The sequence below is a fragment of the Doryrhamphus excisus genome, linkage group LG1, assembly GCF_037039965.1.
Source record: "Doryrhamphus excisus strain RoL-2023G ecotype Guam linkage group LG1, RoL_Dexc_Guam_v1.1, whole genome shotgun sequence".
Classification (NCBI taxonomy): Eukaryota; Metazoa; Chordata; class Actinopteri; order Syngnathiformes; family Syngnathidae; genus Doryrhamphus; species Doryrhamphus excisus.
The window spans coordinates 4,729,564-4,748,362 of record NC_136357.1 but is presented as its reverse complement, the minus strand read 5'-3'; the positions used below and the strand labels follow the sequence as shown (position 1 = coordinate 4,748,362).

Genomic DNA, 18,799 nt, shown 5'->3' with positions numbered 1-18,799 from the left:
CATTCACACTCACATTCATACCTATGGACAATTTGGAGTCGCTAATTAACCTAGCATGTTTTTGGAATGTGGGAGGAAACCCACGCATGCACGGGGAGAACATGCAAACTCCACACAGAGATGGCCGTGGGTGGGAATTGAACCCTGGTCCTCCTAGCTGTGAGGTCTGTGCGCTAACCACTAGACCGCCGTGCCGCCCTTTTTCTGACATAATTAACTAAAAAAAAAAAAAAAACAACTTTTGAACAAAACACCAGAACAGTTTGATGTCACATTCCTTTAAGTGTCATGCATACCTGCAACAAAGGAGTTTCATAGCACTCCACTAGCAACCTGGGGGGGGGGGGGGGGGTTAATCCGGAATAATCGACCGTCAACTTGAAAAAAATCTGCTTAGAAAAATGGCCCAATCAGACCATCCCATAATTTTATACTAGATGGGAAATTAAAAGAATGAAAAATCCTACATTTGACATTTGAGTAGAACGAATAGGAGCAAAATGAAAGCTGGACAATCTTGTGGTGCCGATACCCTTCAACCCCCCCACCCCGCCCAAATCCCCACCCTGAGGACCCACTGCCTATTCTACCCATCGAGCATTCAAGTACCTCCATGCTGTTCAGTTCCTGTAGCTCTTACGCTTTGGTGCATCTCCAGCAACACCATTAACTGTCATATCTCACCAAGGGTGGGGGGTGGTTAGAAAAAAAAAAGTGGACTGAAGTTGTCTTTGAATTTTACAAATAATCAAGTTCTCCATTTGTGGAGACATAAGAAAACAGTCAGTATGAGTTCCTCTAAGACGGAGCATCTGGTTTGTGAAGGACTAGTTGTTGACTAGTGGTTGACGAGTCCTTGCAGCATCATCATTAGGCGCCGTGCCCTCCTGGTTAGAGGATTGTGGGGGTCCTGCTGCAGGAAGGCAAAGAGCTGCGATCTGACCTGGGTCAGCATGGAAGCCATGTGATCTCTTATTCGGGGGTCACTGTGGTCCAGATTCATCAAGGCGTCCTCCAGGTAACTGCAGATGAGAAAGAGTCAGTGAATGAAGGCTGAATGAGCAGGAACCAAAAAGATAATTGTTGGGTTGTCACTACTTCGATTTATTTGAGCTTCAAATGTCAAGTCAGACTTAAAGCTGGTATTATTTGCGGATGATACCACTGCTTTTTGTTCTGGAGGGAGTACACACGAAATCGTTAGAAAGGTCAGAGAAGAAATGGTCACTAAAAAGATGGTTTGATGATAATAGCTTTTCCTTGAACCTCAGTAAAACTAAAATCATGCAGTTTGCTAACAGGAGAAAGGACACACACCAGCAAATACAAATAGACGATATAGACATTGAAACAGTGAAGAAAAATACATTTCTGGGGATCACAATAGATAAAAAAATAAGAGCTGGAAACCTCATATTACACATATACAACATAAGGTGGCTAGAAATATTTCAATATTGAACAAAGCAAAATTTATTCTCAATTAGAAATCACTCCACACTCTTTATTACTCTCTGGTTCTACCATATCTTACTTATTGTGTGGAAATATGGGATAATAACTATAAAAGCAATCTTCACTCGCTAAATGTACTGCAAAAAAAAAAGGTCAGGAAGGATAATTCATAATGCCGCCTACAGAGAACATACTAACTCCTTATTTCTAAAATCACAAATACTTCAACTTGCTGATATAGTTCATCTTCAAACAGCTAAAATAATGCATAAGGCTAAAAATAACCAATTACCTAAAAATGTCATCCAATACTTCTCTACAAGAGAGGAGAAATATGATCTCAGGGAAGAACTACATTTGAAACACTTATATGCTAGGACTACGTTAAAAAGCCATAGCATTTCAGTATGTGGAATCAAACTATGGAATGGATTGAGTAAGACCCTCAAACCAGTCATGATGTGCTATATATATATCACTATATTGACACTTACTATGGTACCCATTATGTCATTGGATGGTCGTATCACCTCCTACTTCGGTATGTGACAAAATAAAAATAAAAATAAAATAAAATAAAAAAAATTAATCAAATTACAAAAATGAAAAAAATTTTTAAAAATTATATTAGGAAAGCAGGAAGTGAACAAATGTAACAGTTACTGATTGTAAAAGTACCAGATGGAGGGGTAGGATTTAATAAGCTTTGCTTCTTCCTACTCCTTTTGGACATGTGGAACTGTGAACTGATTATGTGATGCATTCAATTGTAATCTGATGCATGTTCAAATGAAATAAAACCATTACCATTACCATAGAAACCCGCTCACTTGTATTAATGAGTACTTTGACCCACAAACAGGAACGATTGAGTTGTGCTGCCCTTGCAGGCGCCCTTTTCTCCCGCCCCTGCCACCCTGCATTTCTCTTTCCAATTAATCCTTACAGTCAGAGACATCTGTTGGCGCGGCTGTTTTATGTCTTATCAGTTTTAGCGACCATTCATCTCCACGTCCACGGAATAGTACCAGGTGGCGCCCCAGTCAGGGTTACACACGAATGGTGGTGACGGTGCTATTAAAGTGACAGTACTATTCTTTCTGTGTATTTCATACATTCATCAGAAATGGTGAGCAAATGTCATGATGAGGAATGAGGAATAAGATCCCTGACACTGAAATTTCTCCAGAGATTTTCAGTGATGATCGAGTTGGGAAGAAACAGCTGAGCGGCTACACCACTTCAGGATGATAAAGCCACACCCCCATCCTCTATGGGGCCATATCACAGCTGCAAACCAGAGGTGTCTGGCCTGTACGCCAGGCTGTAAAGAGCCTTGGCTTTGCTAAGGGAATTATTTCACCCAGCAAGAATAGCAGCTGGGGAGAATGGATGCAAACATTCAGAAGAGATGGCGACATAAAGAGAGTTAAGCATATACTCTCTGAAGGGACATTAACCTTTCTAGTGTGGGGAAAAATACCTAGTCGGACAACCTGTGTTAAGACAAGAAGCATATAAGGCAAAAATGATGGTGCAAGTCTAACACTGATCTACCCAACTGCATGCTACAAGGGCGCAAGATTTGCTACTCGCAGGATTATCCCCATTCCCCGGACTGCCATGGTGCGGAGCAACACAAACAGCAGTGTTCAGCGCTTCAGCACCATTTAGTTCCCTGGTGTGGCCAAGAGGAATATTGGATGGATGCATTGGGGTAGTATGAGGTCCTATTGTATCCCTATCAGTGCAGGTATTCCCAACCTTTTCTATTCTGTGAACATCCATAACGCTTTTAATGCATTTCTCCACCATGACGAGATGATGATGTGAATACAGCCATCCCTTGTGGGGATCGCAGCTGTAATCCAGCAAAATGCAACATGATGGAGAGCAGTGAAGCAAAGTGTCTTCAACTGTGAAATTGCACAGTACAACAAATTCTTACATATTGGCAGGTCTGCACTAATATTGAAAATTCATTCATTCATTCATTTTCTACTGGGATGCTGGAGCCTATCCCAGCTGTCTTCTTTGGCGAGAGGCGGGGCACACCCTGGACTGGTCGCCAGCCAATCACAGGGCACATATAGACAAACAACCATTCACACTCACATTCATACCTATGGACAATTTGGAGTCGACAATTAACCTAGCATGTTTTTGGAATGTGGGAGGAAACCCACGCATGCACGGGGAGAACATGCAAACTCTACACAGCGATGGCGGAGGGTGGATTTGAACTCGGGTCTCCTAGCTGTGAGGCCTGCGCGCTAACCACTCAATCACCGTGCAGCCTAGTGCTAATATTCATTCATTTTCGACCGCTTATCCTCACAAGGATCGCTGTCTTCGGACAAGAGGCAGGGTACACCCTGGACTGGTCGCCAGCCAATCACAGGGCACATATAGACAAACAACCATTCACACTCACATTCATACCTATAGACAATTTGGAGTCGCCAATTAACCGAGAAAACCTAGAGAAAACCCACGCATGCATGGAGAACATGCAAACTCCACACAGAGATGGCCGAGGGAGGAATTGAACTGGGGTCTCCTAGCTGTGGGGCCTGCATGCTAACCACTCTTTAGTGTTTTTTTTGTTAAATTACTGTTAGATGTCAATAATGTTATATTGATGAGACATTTCTTTGCATTATAGCGCCTTAGCTTGCAGCCATTGATTCTTGCATCTTACGTTATCCTCCCATTCTGTGTGGAAGTGGTTTCATACTTTGTCCTCCCTGCCCACCAAGTTTCCAACATATAAATAAATTGGAGGCTGAATCAGTATCAGAGACCCTGTAGCTTGTGAACAAGCAGGGCGAAATGTGGTGTAAACAAAGCTAGCAGCATCATCAGATTAACGTTATATCGTCTGTCCTGTATATCGATCAGGTGACAAACGTCGTAGTGAGGATGAATAATCTGCCTAAGGCTGATGTCCGTCTTTTTTTTTTTTTTAATGCCATGTGATTGACCATACTCGAGATACAACAAGAACTCCCCCAATGCTAACGGTGAGTTATTAGATCTTATTATTGCTTATATCTACTATACTAGGTAATACGAGTATAAAGGCAACTATAGGGGTGTTATTTGAGAGCTGCAGCATATATATGAAATCCAGGCTTGTTAACACACCATCGTCCCTTGCCTATTACTGTGTGTATTCCATATTCAGTAGTACAGATCATTAGTTAGTCACATGCCCATGTAATAACAACAGGACTTTTAAATCAAAACAAACTGCTGCAAATGACCTTTGACATACCTGATTTTGAGCTCGGAGCGAGTGGTGAGGTTGGAGGAAAGCTGTTGGATGAGTGACAGCAGCACAGGCTGGCTGAGAGGGCACGGGTTTTGTCCAAACACCTGCTGAGAGTCGATGGTCTCACACACATACAAGACCAAGTTCAGATCTGTTGCCGACAGAGCCTGGACAAACAATAAGAGTGTTGTTTTATTTTTCATTAAATGGACATTTCTTTGATGCCTTCACTCCGAAAGTTACACATTCTTCCACAAGCTGCCCCCCCCCCCATGTATGTAGTAACTTTGTCATAAGCATCATGTTGTTACCTGCTGGAAAGCCTGGTTGAGGTGTCCCTGCTGTAGGAGCTGCAGGATGGCAGCTTGCTGTGTCTGGTAGTCTAGATGCGCTGTGGGGACGGGGGTGCCGGCCGCTGACCTCATTGCCTGCATGATGCTGGAGGTGACCACCGCCTGCTGCTCCTTCATCGCCAGGCTCACCTCCCCTTTGACAATACGCTGTACATGACCAAGAATAGACTCCTGAAAGCTGAAGAAGAAAATCATGGTTGACTGAGGGTAAGGACGACGTTATCCTGTTTCCCCCCCCCATTTAAAAAAATAAATAAATACTTGTTAGGGCAACAAAAAATGGTAATGGTATTATTTCATTTGAACATACATCAGATTACAATTACTGCTTGTACAATAAAAGATTGGAATGAAAACCGAGTGGCTTCTTGAAAACCGGAAAAAATTATTCATATTGACAAAGATTATGGACGAGAATAAATATAAATAGCAACAGCTGTGAGTTTTGTGGAGCTGCTGTGTGCCATGACATTTATGTACAATATATAAATGTGATATATTTATTATTAATCATGACACAAGTTATTTACAGTGACTACAACCTTGATTCCTATTTTACCACATTATTATACTGCCTTATCCCTTAAGTGTATTGTAATTAATGTGAAATAGATGGGGAGGTAGGATTAAATAAGCTTAGGTTCTTTTTACTCCTTGTTAGACATGCAGTACTGTGAATTGGATTATCTGTTGTATTCCAATATAACTTGTATCAATTTCTAAAATAAAACCATTACCACATTAAGTGGGTATAAAATGTCATGAAAATGAGCATAGGTCTGCATGTACAATTTCAGGTTAGACCGCCTGAGCTTCTCAAGCACAAGAAGCTGATTCTTTGACTGGCTGACTTGGGATACTTACTTTCCCACCATCATTTGGATTTCATGTTGGATCTCAGCCCGGAGGTTAGCTGTGATGCTATTGGCCAGCTGGTCAGTGGAGCTTTGGAAGCTGTCCATCATCTGCTGTAGTTGGTCAATCACAGGGTCTCGTATATCCGTCTCCCTCTGCTTCCTGCTCTTCGCATGGGCCTCGAGTTGCTGTATATCTACAAAAATGAAAACAACAAACTCCAGTGTCATCCTCAAATTCGTTTAAACCAGGGGTCTCAAACACGCGTCCCGCGGGCCAAATGTGGCCCGCAGGACACCAGTTTGAGGCCCCCGCCTTGATATGAAAGTTTAATGTTAGTGCGGCCCGCGCAAGTTTGATATGGATGCTGTATGGTATCATGTACCCAGAAAAAATTATTACGTTTGATTAATGTTCATGTTAAAGGTTAAATAACTGTTAATAGTTATCCTCCCTATCCGTGTGGAAGTGGTAAGTTTTTGGCTATTTAAGTTTAAAGGAAATAACTTGAAGGCTACCATTTAGGTCGCTAGCTCTCTAGTTTGCGAGTTAGCATGTGTCTCAAGACCCTGCAGTTGCGCAATATGTTGTAAATAAAAAGAGTATAAAGGTGACTATAGTCGTGTTTTGTCATGTCTACAGGGCTCTAATAATGCTTTGTTCATTTTAATCTGAAAAAAATTATTTGTCTACCCACCAACTATATGTGGTTTCTTAAGTTTTTATTATTTGGTGTTTTATTATTATTATTATTATTGTTATTATTATTATTATTCATTACTGATTGATTTTCTTTATTCTTGATTTGTTTATTTATTTCCCATCTTATTTTGTGTAGAAAAATAAAAATTACGATATTTGAGAACAGTGGAATGTTTTATCAGAGCTTTTATTGTAGAAAATCGGAACAAAAGCAAAGTTTATTCATTTTTCTGTTTTTAATAAATGCGTTTTTTTTGGGGTATTTTTGGAAAACCTGATGCGGCCCAGCCTCGCCCAGACCCTAGTTCCAGTGGCCCCCAAGTAAATTGAGTTTGATACCCCTGGTTTAAACCAATAAAGAATATACAGCATTTGGTTCACTCAGAGCACCAGCGAGGTGCCGTGAAGCATGCATGTGTGTCCAACACCGTTACACATCACAATCAATATAAGGATTACACAAAATGGCTTCACCTTCAGGGAGCAATAAAGCGTTGCACTTTATTGAACAATAAAAGCAGCACTAACTGTCAAATTTTAAAAATCTGCACTTACAAAGTTATAGTCCCATTTACACACTATGGCATTTTTAAGGGTTATTGTATATAACATTGTGTAAGCTTTACTGCCAACAAACTTGCTTCTCCCGCTACACACAGAATGGCAACTTTGGCAAAGTAAAAAAAACAAAAAAAACAATGCCGTTATGGAAAAAGCCACCATTGCCAAAGTTGGATTTTCATAGATGAACTTTGACTGACCAGTCATGGTACAACTCCTAACTACAAAGTATGCATTAGAACAGGGGTCTCAAACTCAATTTACTTGGGGGCCACTGGAGCTCGGTTCTGGGTGAGACTGGGCTGCATCAGGTTTCACCCCCCCCAAAAAAAACGCATTTATTAAAAACAAAAAAATTAAAAAAAACTTTGCTTTGGTTCCAATTTTCTACAATAAAAGCTCTGATAAAACATTCCACTGTTCTCAAATATCTTACTTTTTATTTTTCTACATAAAATAAGATGAAAAATATATAAACAAATCAAGAATAAAGAAATTCAATCAATCAGTAATAAATAACTATAATAATAATAACATGCAAATATTAAAAACTTAAGAAACCACATATAGTTGGTGGGTAGACAAATTAATTTTTTCAGATTAAAATGAACAAAGCATTATTAGAGCCCTGTAGACATGACAAAACACGACTATAGTCACATTTATACTCTTTTTATTTACAACATATTGCGCAACTGCAGGGTCTTGAGACACATGCTAACTCGCAAACTAGAGAGCTAGCGACCTAAACGGTAGCCTTCAAGTTATTTCCTTTAAACTTAAATAGCCAAACACTTACCACTTCCACACGGATAGGGAGGATAACTATTAACAGTTATTTAACCTTTAACATGAACATTAATCAAACTTAATAATTTTTTCTGGGTACATGATACCATACAGCATCCATATCAAACTTGCGCGGGCCGCACTAACATTAAACTTTCATATCAAGGCGGGGGCCTCAAATTAGTGTCCTAGTGCCCACATTTGGTCCGCATGTTTGAGACCCCTGCATTAGAACATAACTATAACTATCTCCATAGATATTTTTCCAGACATTCATGATCAACTTACATTCGTGTGTTCCTTGCTTGAAACTGTCATTAATTTGCTGAAACATGGACTGACAGCCTCTCTCAAAAACAGGCAGCACGATGCTCTGGAAGGCATCTTTGTAGGCAGCCTGGATAGGACCTTGCATTGCTTCCGCTGCTGCTCTGCCAATTGCATCTGTTGTGTTCTGGAAAAAAAAAACAAAACAAAAGGAACCCGCTAATGTGTGAGTAAGGTCGTGTTCTAAAGGACCTAAATAGAGAAGTCACATGACAACACACAGCTGACACTATGCAGATTAGACAGGTTATGAAAGCCAGACACTTACCTTTGATTTGACAACCTTGCCGACGTTGTCCTTCAGGATGAGCTCTACAGAAGTCAGTTTAGCGGAAATAGAGTTGCTCAGCTGAGAGGTCACTGGCTCCAGACTCTTTGAAATGGCTAAAGAAGAAACGACTTTATTAAGACACCTTGGCTTTAAATCACTAAAATCCCAACCAGGAAGTCATTAACGCTAAAGGATATATCTTTGTCATCAGGTACCCTCTATCGGTCATTTTGCAAAATTTTAATCAAACCGTCACTTCCCAATTCAGGGGTCTCTGCAAGTTTCAAAGACTTAAATCGGAATTAAACCATAATGGAAACAATCTGGCAAAATAGTATAAAACACATTAAATATAATAGCTGCTTGCTGGGCTGCACAGGTACTTAATTTCGTTTTAAAGTTAGAGCATCTCACAAAACATTGAATTAATTTTAATAGCAACACTGACCTTTACTCATTTGATTTAAATAAAAGAAATGTTATAACATTATTTTGAAGAGCCTTTAACATCGGATTTATGAAATATTAAGAGCATTTCAGACATTTTAAGGGTGTAAATTCAAATGACCTCATGAATAACTTTCATTCATTCACTCATTTTCTACAGCTTATCCTCACAAGAGTCGCGGGGGTGCTGGAGCCTATCCCAGCTGTCTTCGTTGTCCCTCAAAATAAAAAAAAGTGACATATTTGCAGCTATATCCTATACCACCATGGCTCTTTAAGTTCAACTAAAAGTTAATACATACACAACATAAACAACACTTTTTGCACCCATTTTTATGAGCTGAACTCAAAGATCTAAAGGGTCAAAATAAAAATCCTGCGCATATTTCTATATTTATAATTTTAGGTAGCAGCAAAAAAATAAAACATACGCTAATGAGATGAAATCTAAACCTTTTGTCACGTCCATCAATTGTTTTCATTTCTCCTTACTTGGAGGGACAGTTTTCTTCATCTCCTCTCGAAGCACTTTGTCCATCCTGTTTGTTACGGAAGAGCAGAGGGTATGGCTCAGCTCTTGGCTGAGTTGTTCCTGATGCTGCTGCTGAGTCCGTATCTCTGCCAGAACTCGCTCAAGTCGGCACTCTGTGATCATGCAAAGTTAAAGTTCACAAGGAGATCGTCGATTGCATTGGAGATGTGCTATCAGACGAGATTTTGTACTATATTATAGGCAGCTTCGCTGATTAAGATGAAATCTTATTTTCCACTTATGTCTTTCTTTCTTTTTTTGTTTTTTAATAAAAAGAAAAGTAGAAAAGCTTAACCACAAATGAGTACTTTGGTACAAGGCGCATTATTAAAAAAAAAAAAACTTAAACTGTATTATGGAAAGCAGGAAGTGAACAAATGTAACAGTTACTGATTGTAAAAGTACCAGATGGAGGGGTAGGATTTAATAAGCTTTGCTTCTTCCTGCTCCTTTTGGACATGTGGAACTGTGAACTGATTATGTGATGCATTCAATTGTAATCTGATGCATGTTCAAATGAAATAAAACCATTACCATTAGCTGACAACAAACACAACAAGCATACACGGCTTAGAGGAAGTATATAATGCTATTCATACGTTTGAATGTTGGCACCCTCTCAGCAGCTGGAGGAATCTGCAGCATACAGTCCCTTTCACTATTGCTGAACGGCAACTTAAAAAAAAAAATCTGGGTGGCTGAATTAAAACACCAGAAACTGGACAAGTGGCTTGCAATTAGTGGTGTAACGATTCATCTACTGCATCGATGTAGTTGCCATTCCACACAAAGTATATTGATGTACTGTTTAAAAGGTAATCAATCGATTGCATCTACGCAATAAAGCATTGGATTGAAGGTAAGCTAAGCTTCATATTTTTAGCATGTTCAATATTAAAGATGTTAATCAATTTAGTCTGCCTGTGTGTGACGTCATAGCGACACGCCAGCAGACAACAAAATGTAGCATGGCGGATGGCAAGAGGAGAAGCCACTAAACAAGAAATAATTAAGCCACCATTACGGTCCAGTGTGTAGAAACACTTTGGCTTTGCAAAAAAGGGAGATGTTCTAAAAAAAAAAAAAAGTTGCTCATTTTTTTTGTAGAATATGTAAAAGGTCGAGTAAAATGACATAGCAACACAACAAATCTCTCCAACCACCTACTAAGGCGCCATGGGATTTCAAAACAACGCTGACTGTACAAGCACCTCTTGCAGCAGCAGCGGCGCAAGATGACGCCAGCTCTGCAGAAGACTCAGGCTTTGCTAGCATGCTTAGGCAGAGACAAGGCAAAAAAACATCACAATAATTGCTAAGTTTATTCAATTAAATGCATATGCATTTGCCATTAATGGTTATTTACTTGTTTATATCCATAATTAATGTATAACTGATTCCCTTGTTACTTGCATTCACACATACGTACATCTTCCTGCCTCTGATTCTATACCCAAATATGGAAAAGTACCATGCTGCCCTTGTCCGTACCAGCGGATAAACGCTGGCTCTACCATTAGGACTCAGTTGTAGCTGTTTTGAGAAGTTGCTGACTAAGGTTATAGGCTGCGAAAAGCCATACTAAATGGATAAAAGAAAAAAGGCATGTTACGAGTTGAAGGATACCTTCTTGTTCTTGATGTTTGCTCAAAGCGTAGTCGACTTGGGCCATTATGAAGCTCTCCATGGCCTCAACTTGTCCACGTAGTTCAACTAACTCCCTCTGTTGGCCTCGGAGGAACATCAACAGTTCCTGTTGCACATCTGCGTTGACCTGTGGCAAGCATGAACAAAATTAATGATGAGGACAAGCAAAAATCTAAACTGCTATGGAAAACTTAGAAAAACTATAGAAAACTATAAGGAAACTATAGAAAAACAAAAATGCTAAAGGTGATTTTTCACAAACACTTATTGTGGGTACTTTACCTGGCCAGAGTCCAATTGTCTTGATTGAGGTAATTCACTATTGCAATAAGAGACAAAACAGGAACAATATGTATGGTTAGTACTATACTACTTGTATACATACATATATATATATATATATACATATATACATATATACATATATATATATATACATATATATATATATACATATATACATATATACATATATACATATATACATATATATACATATATACATATATATATATATATATATATATACATATACATATACATATACATATACATATATATATATATATATATATATATACATATATATATATATATATATATATACATATACATATACATATACATATACATATACATATATATATATATATATATATATATATATATATATATATATATATACATATATATATATATACATATATATATATATACATATATATATACATATATATATATATACATATATATATACATATATATATATATATATATATATATATATATATACATATATATATATATATACATATATATATATATATATATATACACATATATATATATATATACATATATATATATATATATATATATATATATATATATATATATATTACTATATTTAAGTTGCTTTCCTGTGCTTGAGGCGTATGTGAGCATTTGCACATGCACATTGTTCTAGATCAGGGGTCTCAAACACGCGGCCCGCGGGCCAAATGTGGCCCGCAGGACACTAGTTTGAGTTTAATGTTAGTGCGGCCCGCGCAAGTTTGATATGGATGCTTTATGGTATCATGTACCCAGAAAAAATTATTACGTTTGATTAATGTTCATGTTAAAGGTTAAATAACTTAATAGTTATCCTCCCTATCCGTGTGGAAGTGGTAAGTTTTTGGCAATTTAAGTTTAAAGGAAATAACTTGAAGGCTACCGTTTAGGTCGCTAGCTCTCTAGTTTGCGAGTTAGCATGTGTCTCAAGACCTTGCAGTTGCACAATATGTTGTAAATAAAAAGAGTATAAATGTGACTATAGTCGTGTTTTGTCATGTCTACAGGGCTCTAATAATGCTTTGTTCATTTTAATCTGAAAAAAATAATTTGTCTACCCACCAACTATATGTGGTTTCTTAAGTTTTTATTATTTGCCATTTTATTATTATTATTATTATATTTATTTATTTATTACTGATTGATTGATTTTCTTTATTCTTGATTTGTTTATTTATTTTTCATCTTATTTTGTGTAGAAAAATAAAAAGATATTTGAGAACAGTGGAATGTTTTATCAGAGCTTTTCTTGTAGAAAATTGGAACAAAAGCGAAGTTTAAATTTTTTTGTTTTTAATAAATGCGTTTTTTTGTTGTTTTTTTGGGGGGAAAACCTGATGCGGCCCAGTCTCACCCAGACCCGAGCTCCAGTGCCCCCCCAAGTAAATTGAGTTTGAGACCCCTGTTCTAGATCTTTCGCAAATATAATTGGCATTAAATAGAAATTGTACCTGCTGTTTACATTGTCTGAACTGGCAACGGCCAAATTCAGAATGTATGAATTTAATCATAGCATGGGATGGAAGGATTCATCAGGGTTGCTTATTTTGTCACATCACATTTTCTGTTCTTCCATGTCATAACACATTGAACATTGACATACCCGTGATCTTTTTTGGTCTTCCTCTTGAGCTTTGGTGAGCCTCTTGGTGAGGTCTTCCAATCTTTGACCGGTAGTCTATGAGAGGAGCGAGTGGCGGAATTTGCTGAGGAAGATGCCGAGCCAGTCACCTCATCATCAGGGTCACTGAATCCAACACTGAGTCAAACAATTTCAGGGAAAATATGGGCATTATGTACTGTTTATGTGCATATGAAAAATATGCAAATGCACTTGTGTTACCTCTGTTCGGCACCAGGGTCCTGGCTGTCATTCTGTGTGAGGTGATAGGACCGGCATGCATAGGGTGAACTCAGCAGTCTGTCCTTTGACTCATCCCTAGAGCTGTGACAAGGTAAACCATACGGGTAATCATTTCATCTGACTTTGTTCAATAACTTCTCACAGGCTTTCTTTAGCATTTTTATTTCTGGTAAGGACATGTTTATAACAGGCGTATTGTTATTCTTTTACATTTTGAAAATGCTGCCTTACTCATTTTTTAAGTCACACTTCTATCTAAATGACCAGTCATGATGACAGTAAAACACATGTCGCTTTGAACAGAGATCCTATTGTCCATGCACACGTACATACTCACACCCCCTTCATGCACACACATCTATGGACAATTTGGAGTCGCCAATTAACCTAGCATGTTTTTGGAATGTGGGAGGAAACCGGAGTACCCGGAGAAAACCACGGGGAGAACATGCAAACTCCACACAGAGATGGCTGAGGGTGGAATTGAACTCGGGTCTCCTAGCTGTGAGGTCTGCGTACTATACACTTGAACACCGTGCAGTCAGATATATATATATATTATTTATTAAAACGACTAGTGGACGGCCCTGATGTAAATGGACAAAGACGTGTAGATAAGACACAAAACGGGGTCTGTATTCTACTTATTATTATTCTACTATATATTATCATAACAGTGGGTTATTTGGTCTCAAATGTTGACAATAATATATTTAAACATCAATTTGTGGGACAATAAGCATTTCAAAAGCACACCTGCATTGTTTTGGAACGAGGGATGACTGGTGGAGAATTAATTGGAGTGAGGTTTAGCTCACTGCAGTCACAAAATGCTTTGGTAATATCAGCAACTACAAAGCAGCTTAAGATAACATGACATCGCATTCAAACATGACCACATTGGTTATTTGTACCCCGCCTGTCGTCCGAAGACAGCTGGGATAGGCTCCAGCATCCCCGTGATAAGAGGTAGAGAATGAATGAATGAATGAATACACACAAAACAATGTGATGAGGTTGATTTAGAACAAATAATGTAACTGGGCTGCACGGAGTTCGCGTGGTTAGCGTGTAGGTCTCACAGCTAGGAGGCCCAAGTTAAATTCCACCCTCGGCCATCTCTGTGTGGAGTTTTCATGTTCACTCCGGTTTCCTCCCACATTCCAAAAACATGCTAGGTTAATTGGCGACTCCAAATTGTCCATAGGTATGAATGTGAGTGTGAATGGTTGTTTGTCTATATGTGCCCTGTGATTGTATGGCGACCAGTCCAGGGTGTACCCCGCCTCTCGCCCGAAGACAGCTGAGATAGGCTCCAGCACCCCTGCGCGACCCTCGTGAGGAAAAACGGTAGAAAATTAATGAATGAATATATATTTCTGCAATGCGCCACGTTACCACACATTGGACACAAATACAATGAGCGCCAATAGAACTGCTTGGTGATTAAGGGTGCAAACGAGTCTGAAGATGTAGATGGGCTTATATGACAACTCCAAAGTACAATTGATTAACGTTAAATTACAACAACCTTTGCTTGGACACCTACAAGAAACAAGGAATTGTTTAACCAACGATAGAAAAAAAACATCCATATGTCAACCGCCATATAGCGAGGGACGGTTGTATTTCATTCATTCAAGTATTCAATTAATTCATACTTCAGAAGCGTGAAAAAGCCAAAAATATGTTCATACCAGTCTCCGAGACTATTGTCCCTGTTCCTGGTTTCTCTGGTGATGTCAGGAGCAGCAGGCCAAGAAGTATGGCTCATGCTGCTGTCTGCAGATCCTCCTCCCAGTGCAGAATTTTCCTGTGATAAGACCGTCTCCAGTAGAGATGGGGTTTGGGGATGGGTGACGGGTCCATCTACACGTCCGAGCTCAAGAGGCAACAGGCTGTGAAAAATAAAAAAATGTAGATGTAAATGTAAATTTCAATTTATGTGCATTATCATTACTGTATTGATGTCTTTTCCGGTTGGATAAACGGTAACATGCATCATGGTTCTCTATGTACTTCAATGTACCTGTTGTTGGCTGATCGGGGTGAAGTCAGCAAATGTAGAGCAGAGGCAGCAGACGTCATGCTATCAGTTTGTAGAGCAGACATAGGTAAGGAGTCCAAAGTGGACACGAGACCATGCTGAAGCTGTAAGGTCTGGGATGCAATCTCCGGCATGTCTTGGGACATGACCGTGGAGGCCGACGAGATAACGTCAGGGGAACGGGCTCTGGTCGGGGAGGCAAGTGGTGGCAAGAGTGGAGAATCTAGAACCTGCGGACTGTCAATCCCGATTGGAGCGCTGGGGGATGCCAGTGCCTGGAGAAAGAAGAAGTTAGGTAGGATTGGAACCAGTCGGAAAAGTGAGGCACAGCTGGGAAAAGAAGTACAAGTCCTACCTGGAGGTTCTCCAGTCCAGGCATGACGGAAGAAGGTGGTCTTGGACTGCTAGTGGAAGCGGGGAGTGCCAAATTATTACTATTATCTGCTCTGTTGGGACTCTGGCTAATGTCATCTGAAGTTCTGTGAAAAAAAATGAAGATTAAGTTTTCCTCACACAAAATTATTCAACCCTTATTGTAATGTGTCAAGATTTTAAAGTTGGAGTAGTGACAAAGTAAACCAACAAAAACTCAGCACACTTAATATTGCATACAATGTAACTGTCTTATATCAAATCAACTTTATTTGTATAACACTTTTCCTGCAAAGACATGCAACACAAAGTGCTTTACGGAATTAAAAACAATTCCCACAATTAAAAGGAAAAACAATTACTAAGAAAGCCCCACCCTCCATACGAGACACACATACACACACACACACACACCCACACACAATCACACACAGTAGGGAGACATGGCATGGCACTGAGGATCAAGGAAACGCCCCTTTTGGGGCCGTCCACACTGGGAGGAGCTGCAGGCCGTGCCATCTGGAGACCAGCACCCGGGTCCCCCGACTCCGACAGACCCCCAGCCGGCCGGGTCGAAGGGACCCAAGGATGGCAGACCCGACACAGCCCCCAGTGTGGAGGATCCCCTCTGAATAAACACTGGAGTTAAAAGCTAAAGACTAAAAGCATAAAATAGAACTAAAAAGATAAAAACATAAGAAAAGTTTAAAATATTAGTTAAAAGCCTGATTAAAAAGGTGTGTCTTTAATCTTTTTTTTTTTTTAAATATCAACAGTCTCCGCAGTACTGAGGCTCTCCGGCAGGCTGTTCCACAGGTGGGGGCCATAGTGGCTAAATGCTGCCTCACCGTGGGTTTTGGTATTGTTAAAAAGCCAGTGCCGGAGGACCGCAGGGTCCGCGGGGGTTGATATGGTAAAAGCAGATCAGATAAATAAGATGGTGCAGGGCTGTTAAGACATTTAAAAACCAGTAAGAATCTTAAAATCTATATATATAAAATATTATGTGGAAACCCGATGTCCTGGAATACACCTTGTGTCTGTGCTATTCCTTACCCATGCCATGTTTTTGCACAACTTTGTCAAGTTTGAGCAGGAGCGGAAGGGAAGGATATTCAGTGTGGACTTAACATGCTGTCCGTCTAATATCTGCTATTCTGCTGTAGAAAGAAGTGTGTGCACAGACATCGTCTCACTGCCGCAGTGCACACTATGTTGCATGAGGGAATTCCACCCACAAGAACGACTACCAGGTTAAAAAGTATGACTGGTTGGGAGGCGTTTCATGTCCAATTCGCTCCACTGGCCCAGACAGAGATAGATACTTTATTAAATTCACATTTCCCGCAGCTCTGCAAAAATGTCGTAATGACCTTAATTCATTCAATCCAAGCTATTTTTCATAACCCTGACTCTCTGTGATGATTTTGACTGATTTTTCAAGGCGCACAGAATATTGTGTTCTCGGGCTATATAAACATGGTATCAACCAAAAGCAAGATTAGACTAATCTTTCTTCAGAAAAATGTTTGTTTCTGCGCTTTTTACATTCTTTGGTAATCTGCAGTAGTACATAGGTACGTTTCAGCAAAATATTAGTTGTTTGTGAAAAGATACATTTCCAACATTCACACAAATTCAACCATATTTCGCCAAACTGTCTCAACATCTATGCCACAACATAAACAAAAAATGGTTGTCATTCATTCATTCATTTTCTACCGCTTTTCCTCACGAGGGTCGTGGGGGGAGCTGGAGCCTATCCCAGCTGTCTTCGGGCGAGAGGCGGGGTACACCGTGGACTGGTCGCCAGCCAATCACAGGGCACATATAGACAAACAACCATTCACACTCACATTCATAACTATGGACAATTTGGAGTCGCCAATTAACCTAGCATGTTTTTGGAATGTGGGAGGAAACCGGAGTACCCGGAGAAAACCCACGCAAGCACGGGGAGAACATGCAAACTCCACACAGAGATAGCCGAGGGTGGAATTGAACCCTGGTCTCCTAGCTGTGAGGTCTGCGCGCTAACCACTCGACCGCCATGCCGCCCAAAAAATGGTTGTTTTACATGAAAATAAAAAGAAAAATAATACTTAAAAATGTTGCAACTGAATCGTGTGTACATGTGTTAAAATTTCCCTCAATGCATAATTCCCTGCAAAGCAGGGGTGTCAAACTCATGCCACGGAGGGCCGAGACGCTGCAGGTTTTCTTTCTAGCTGGTCACCAAAGCAGGTGATTTTAATGATCAACACTACCTTCAATTGGAGGGAAGGAGCTCATCAATTAAAGAGAGAAAACCTGCAGTGCTTCGGCCCTCCATTTGACACGCGTGTTCAAAGCATGAATTTCAATAGCAGATATGCATGATGAGCCCTTATAAAATGCACTTCTGCCACCTTTATTATGGAGTTGTATCTTAGAATTGTCATTGAATTCAAAAGTTAACAGTCCCTTGAATTTGTTTATTTTCATACATACATTTGTTAAATAAAATAACATAGCTGAGATGTTTGCTTTCAAAAATATCCACACTTTACACACGTGTAAATTTACCTGTGATGTTTGAAAACTCTATTAGGTTTTCCCACAGTGGGATAATTCCACCGCAGTGGGATTATTCTGTAAAACAAGAGCTAATTTCCCAATTCTCCGCCAGATGTTTTGTCAAAATATGGAACATCCTAATGAAGTGTGTTCAATGCTTTACTGACCTACCAGTTTGCATTCAATTCCCATTACAGAAGAACAACTCACCTATTGGTTGAGTCTGTTGAGTTGCTGCTGATTGCCGTTACTATTGTCAGACTGCTGGCGCTACTGCCAGGAGATGCAGGTACCTGAAGGGTAAACAAATGGTGAGCTAATAAGCCAATAACAAATGTGACAAGAATAAAATTATTTGCTGTTCTCTTATTACATGCCACAATAACAGTTATTTAAAATGATTGACTTTAATGC

The 18,799-nt window shown here is 39.5% G+C and overlaps 1 protein-coding gene across 2 annotated transcripts in view; it reads right to left on the bottom strand.

The window, feature by feature from the left end:
• Nucleotides 1-230: 230 nt before the first annotated feature.
• edc4 (enhancer of mRNA decapping 4) overlaps nt 231-18,799 on the bottom strand; it is a 28,107-nt gene continuing 9,538 nt past the window's right edge. The window contains exons 16-30 of one of the 2 annotated variants that reach the window (XM_058076170.2): nt 18,596-18,678; nt 15,813-15,936; nt 15,440-15,732; nt 15,108-15,308; nt 13,390-13,491; nt 13,150-13,305; nt 11,496-11,532; nt 11,193-11,340; nt 9,527-9,679; nt 8,585-8,700; nt 8,278-8,443; nt 5,947-6,133; nt 5,041-5,260; nt 4,733-4,896; nt 231-1,022 (exon numbers count right to left, since the gene is read on the bottom strand). In XM_058076170.2, the coding sequence (XP_057932153.2) occupies nt 839-1,022; nt 4,733-4,896; nt 5,041-5,260; nt 5,947-6,133; nt 8,278-8,443; nt 8,585-8,700; nt 9,527-9,679; nt 11,193-11,340; nt 11,496-11,532; nt 13,150-13,305; nt 13,390-13,491; nt 15,108-15,308; nt 15,440-15,732; nt 15,813-15,936; nt 18,596-18,678 (2,334 nt within the window). In that variant the 3' untranslated portion in view covers nt 231-838. The remainder of the gene's footprint in view (nt 1,023-4,732; nt 4,897-5,040; nt 5,261-5,946; nt 6,134-8,277; nt 8,444-8,584; nt 8,701-9,526; nt 9,680-11,192; nt 11,341-11,495; nt 11,533-13,149; nt 13,306-13,389; nt 13,492-15,107; nt 15,309-15,439; nt 15,733-15,812; nt 15,937-18,595; nt 18,679-18,799) is intronic. The other variant, XM_058076171.2, reaches the window with a different exon arrangement.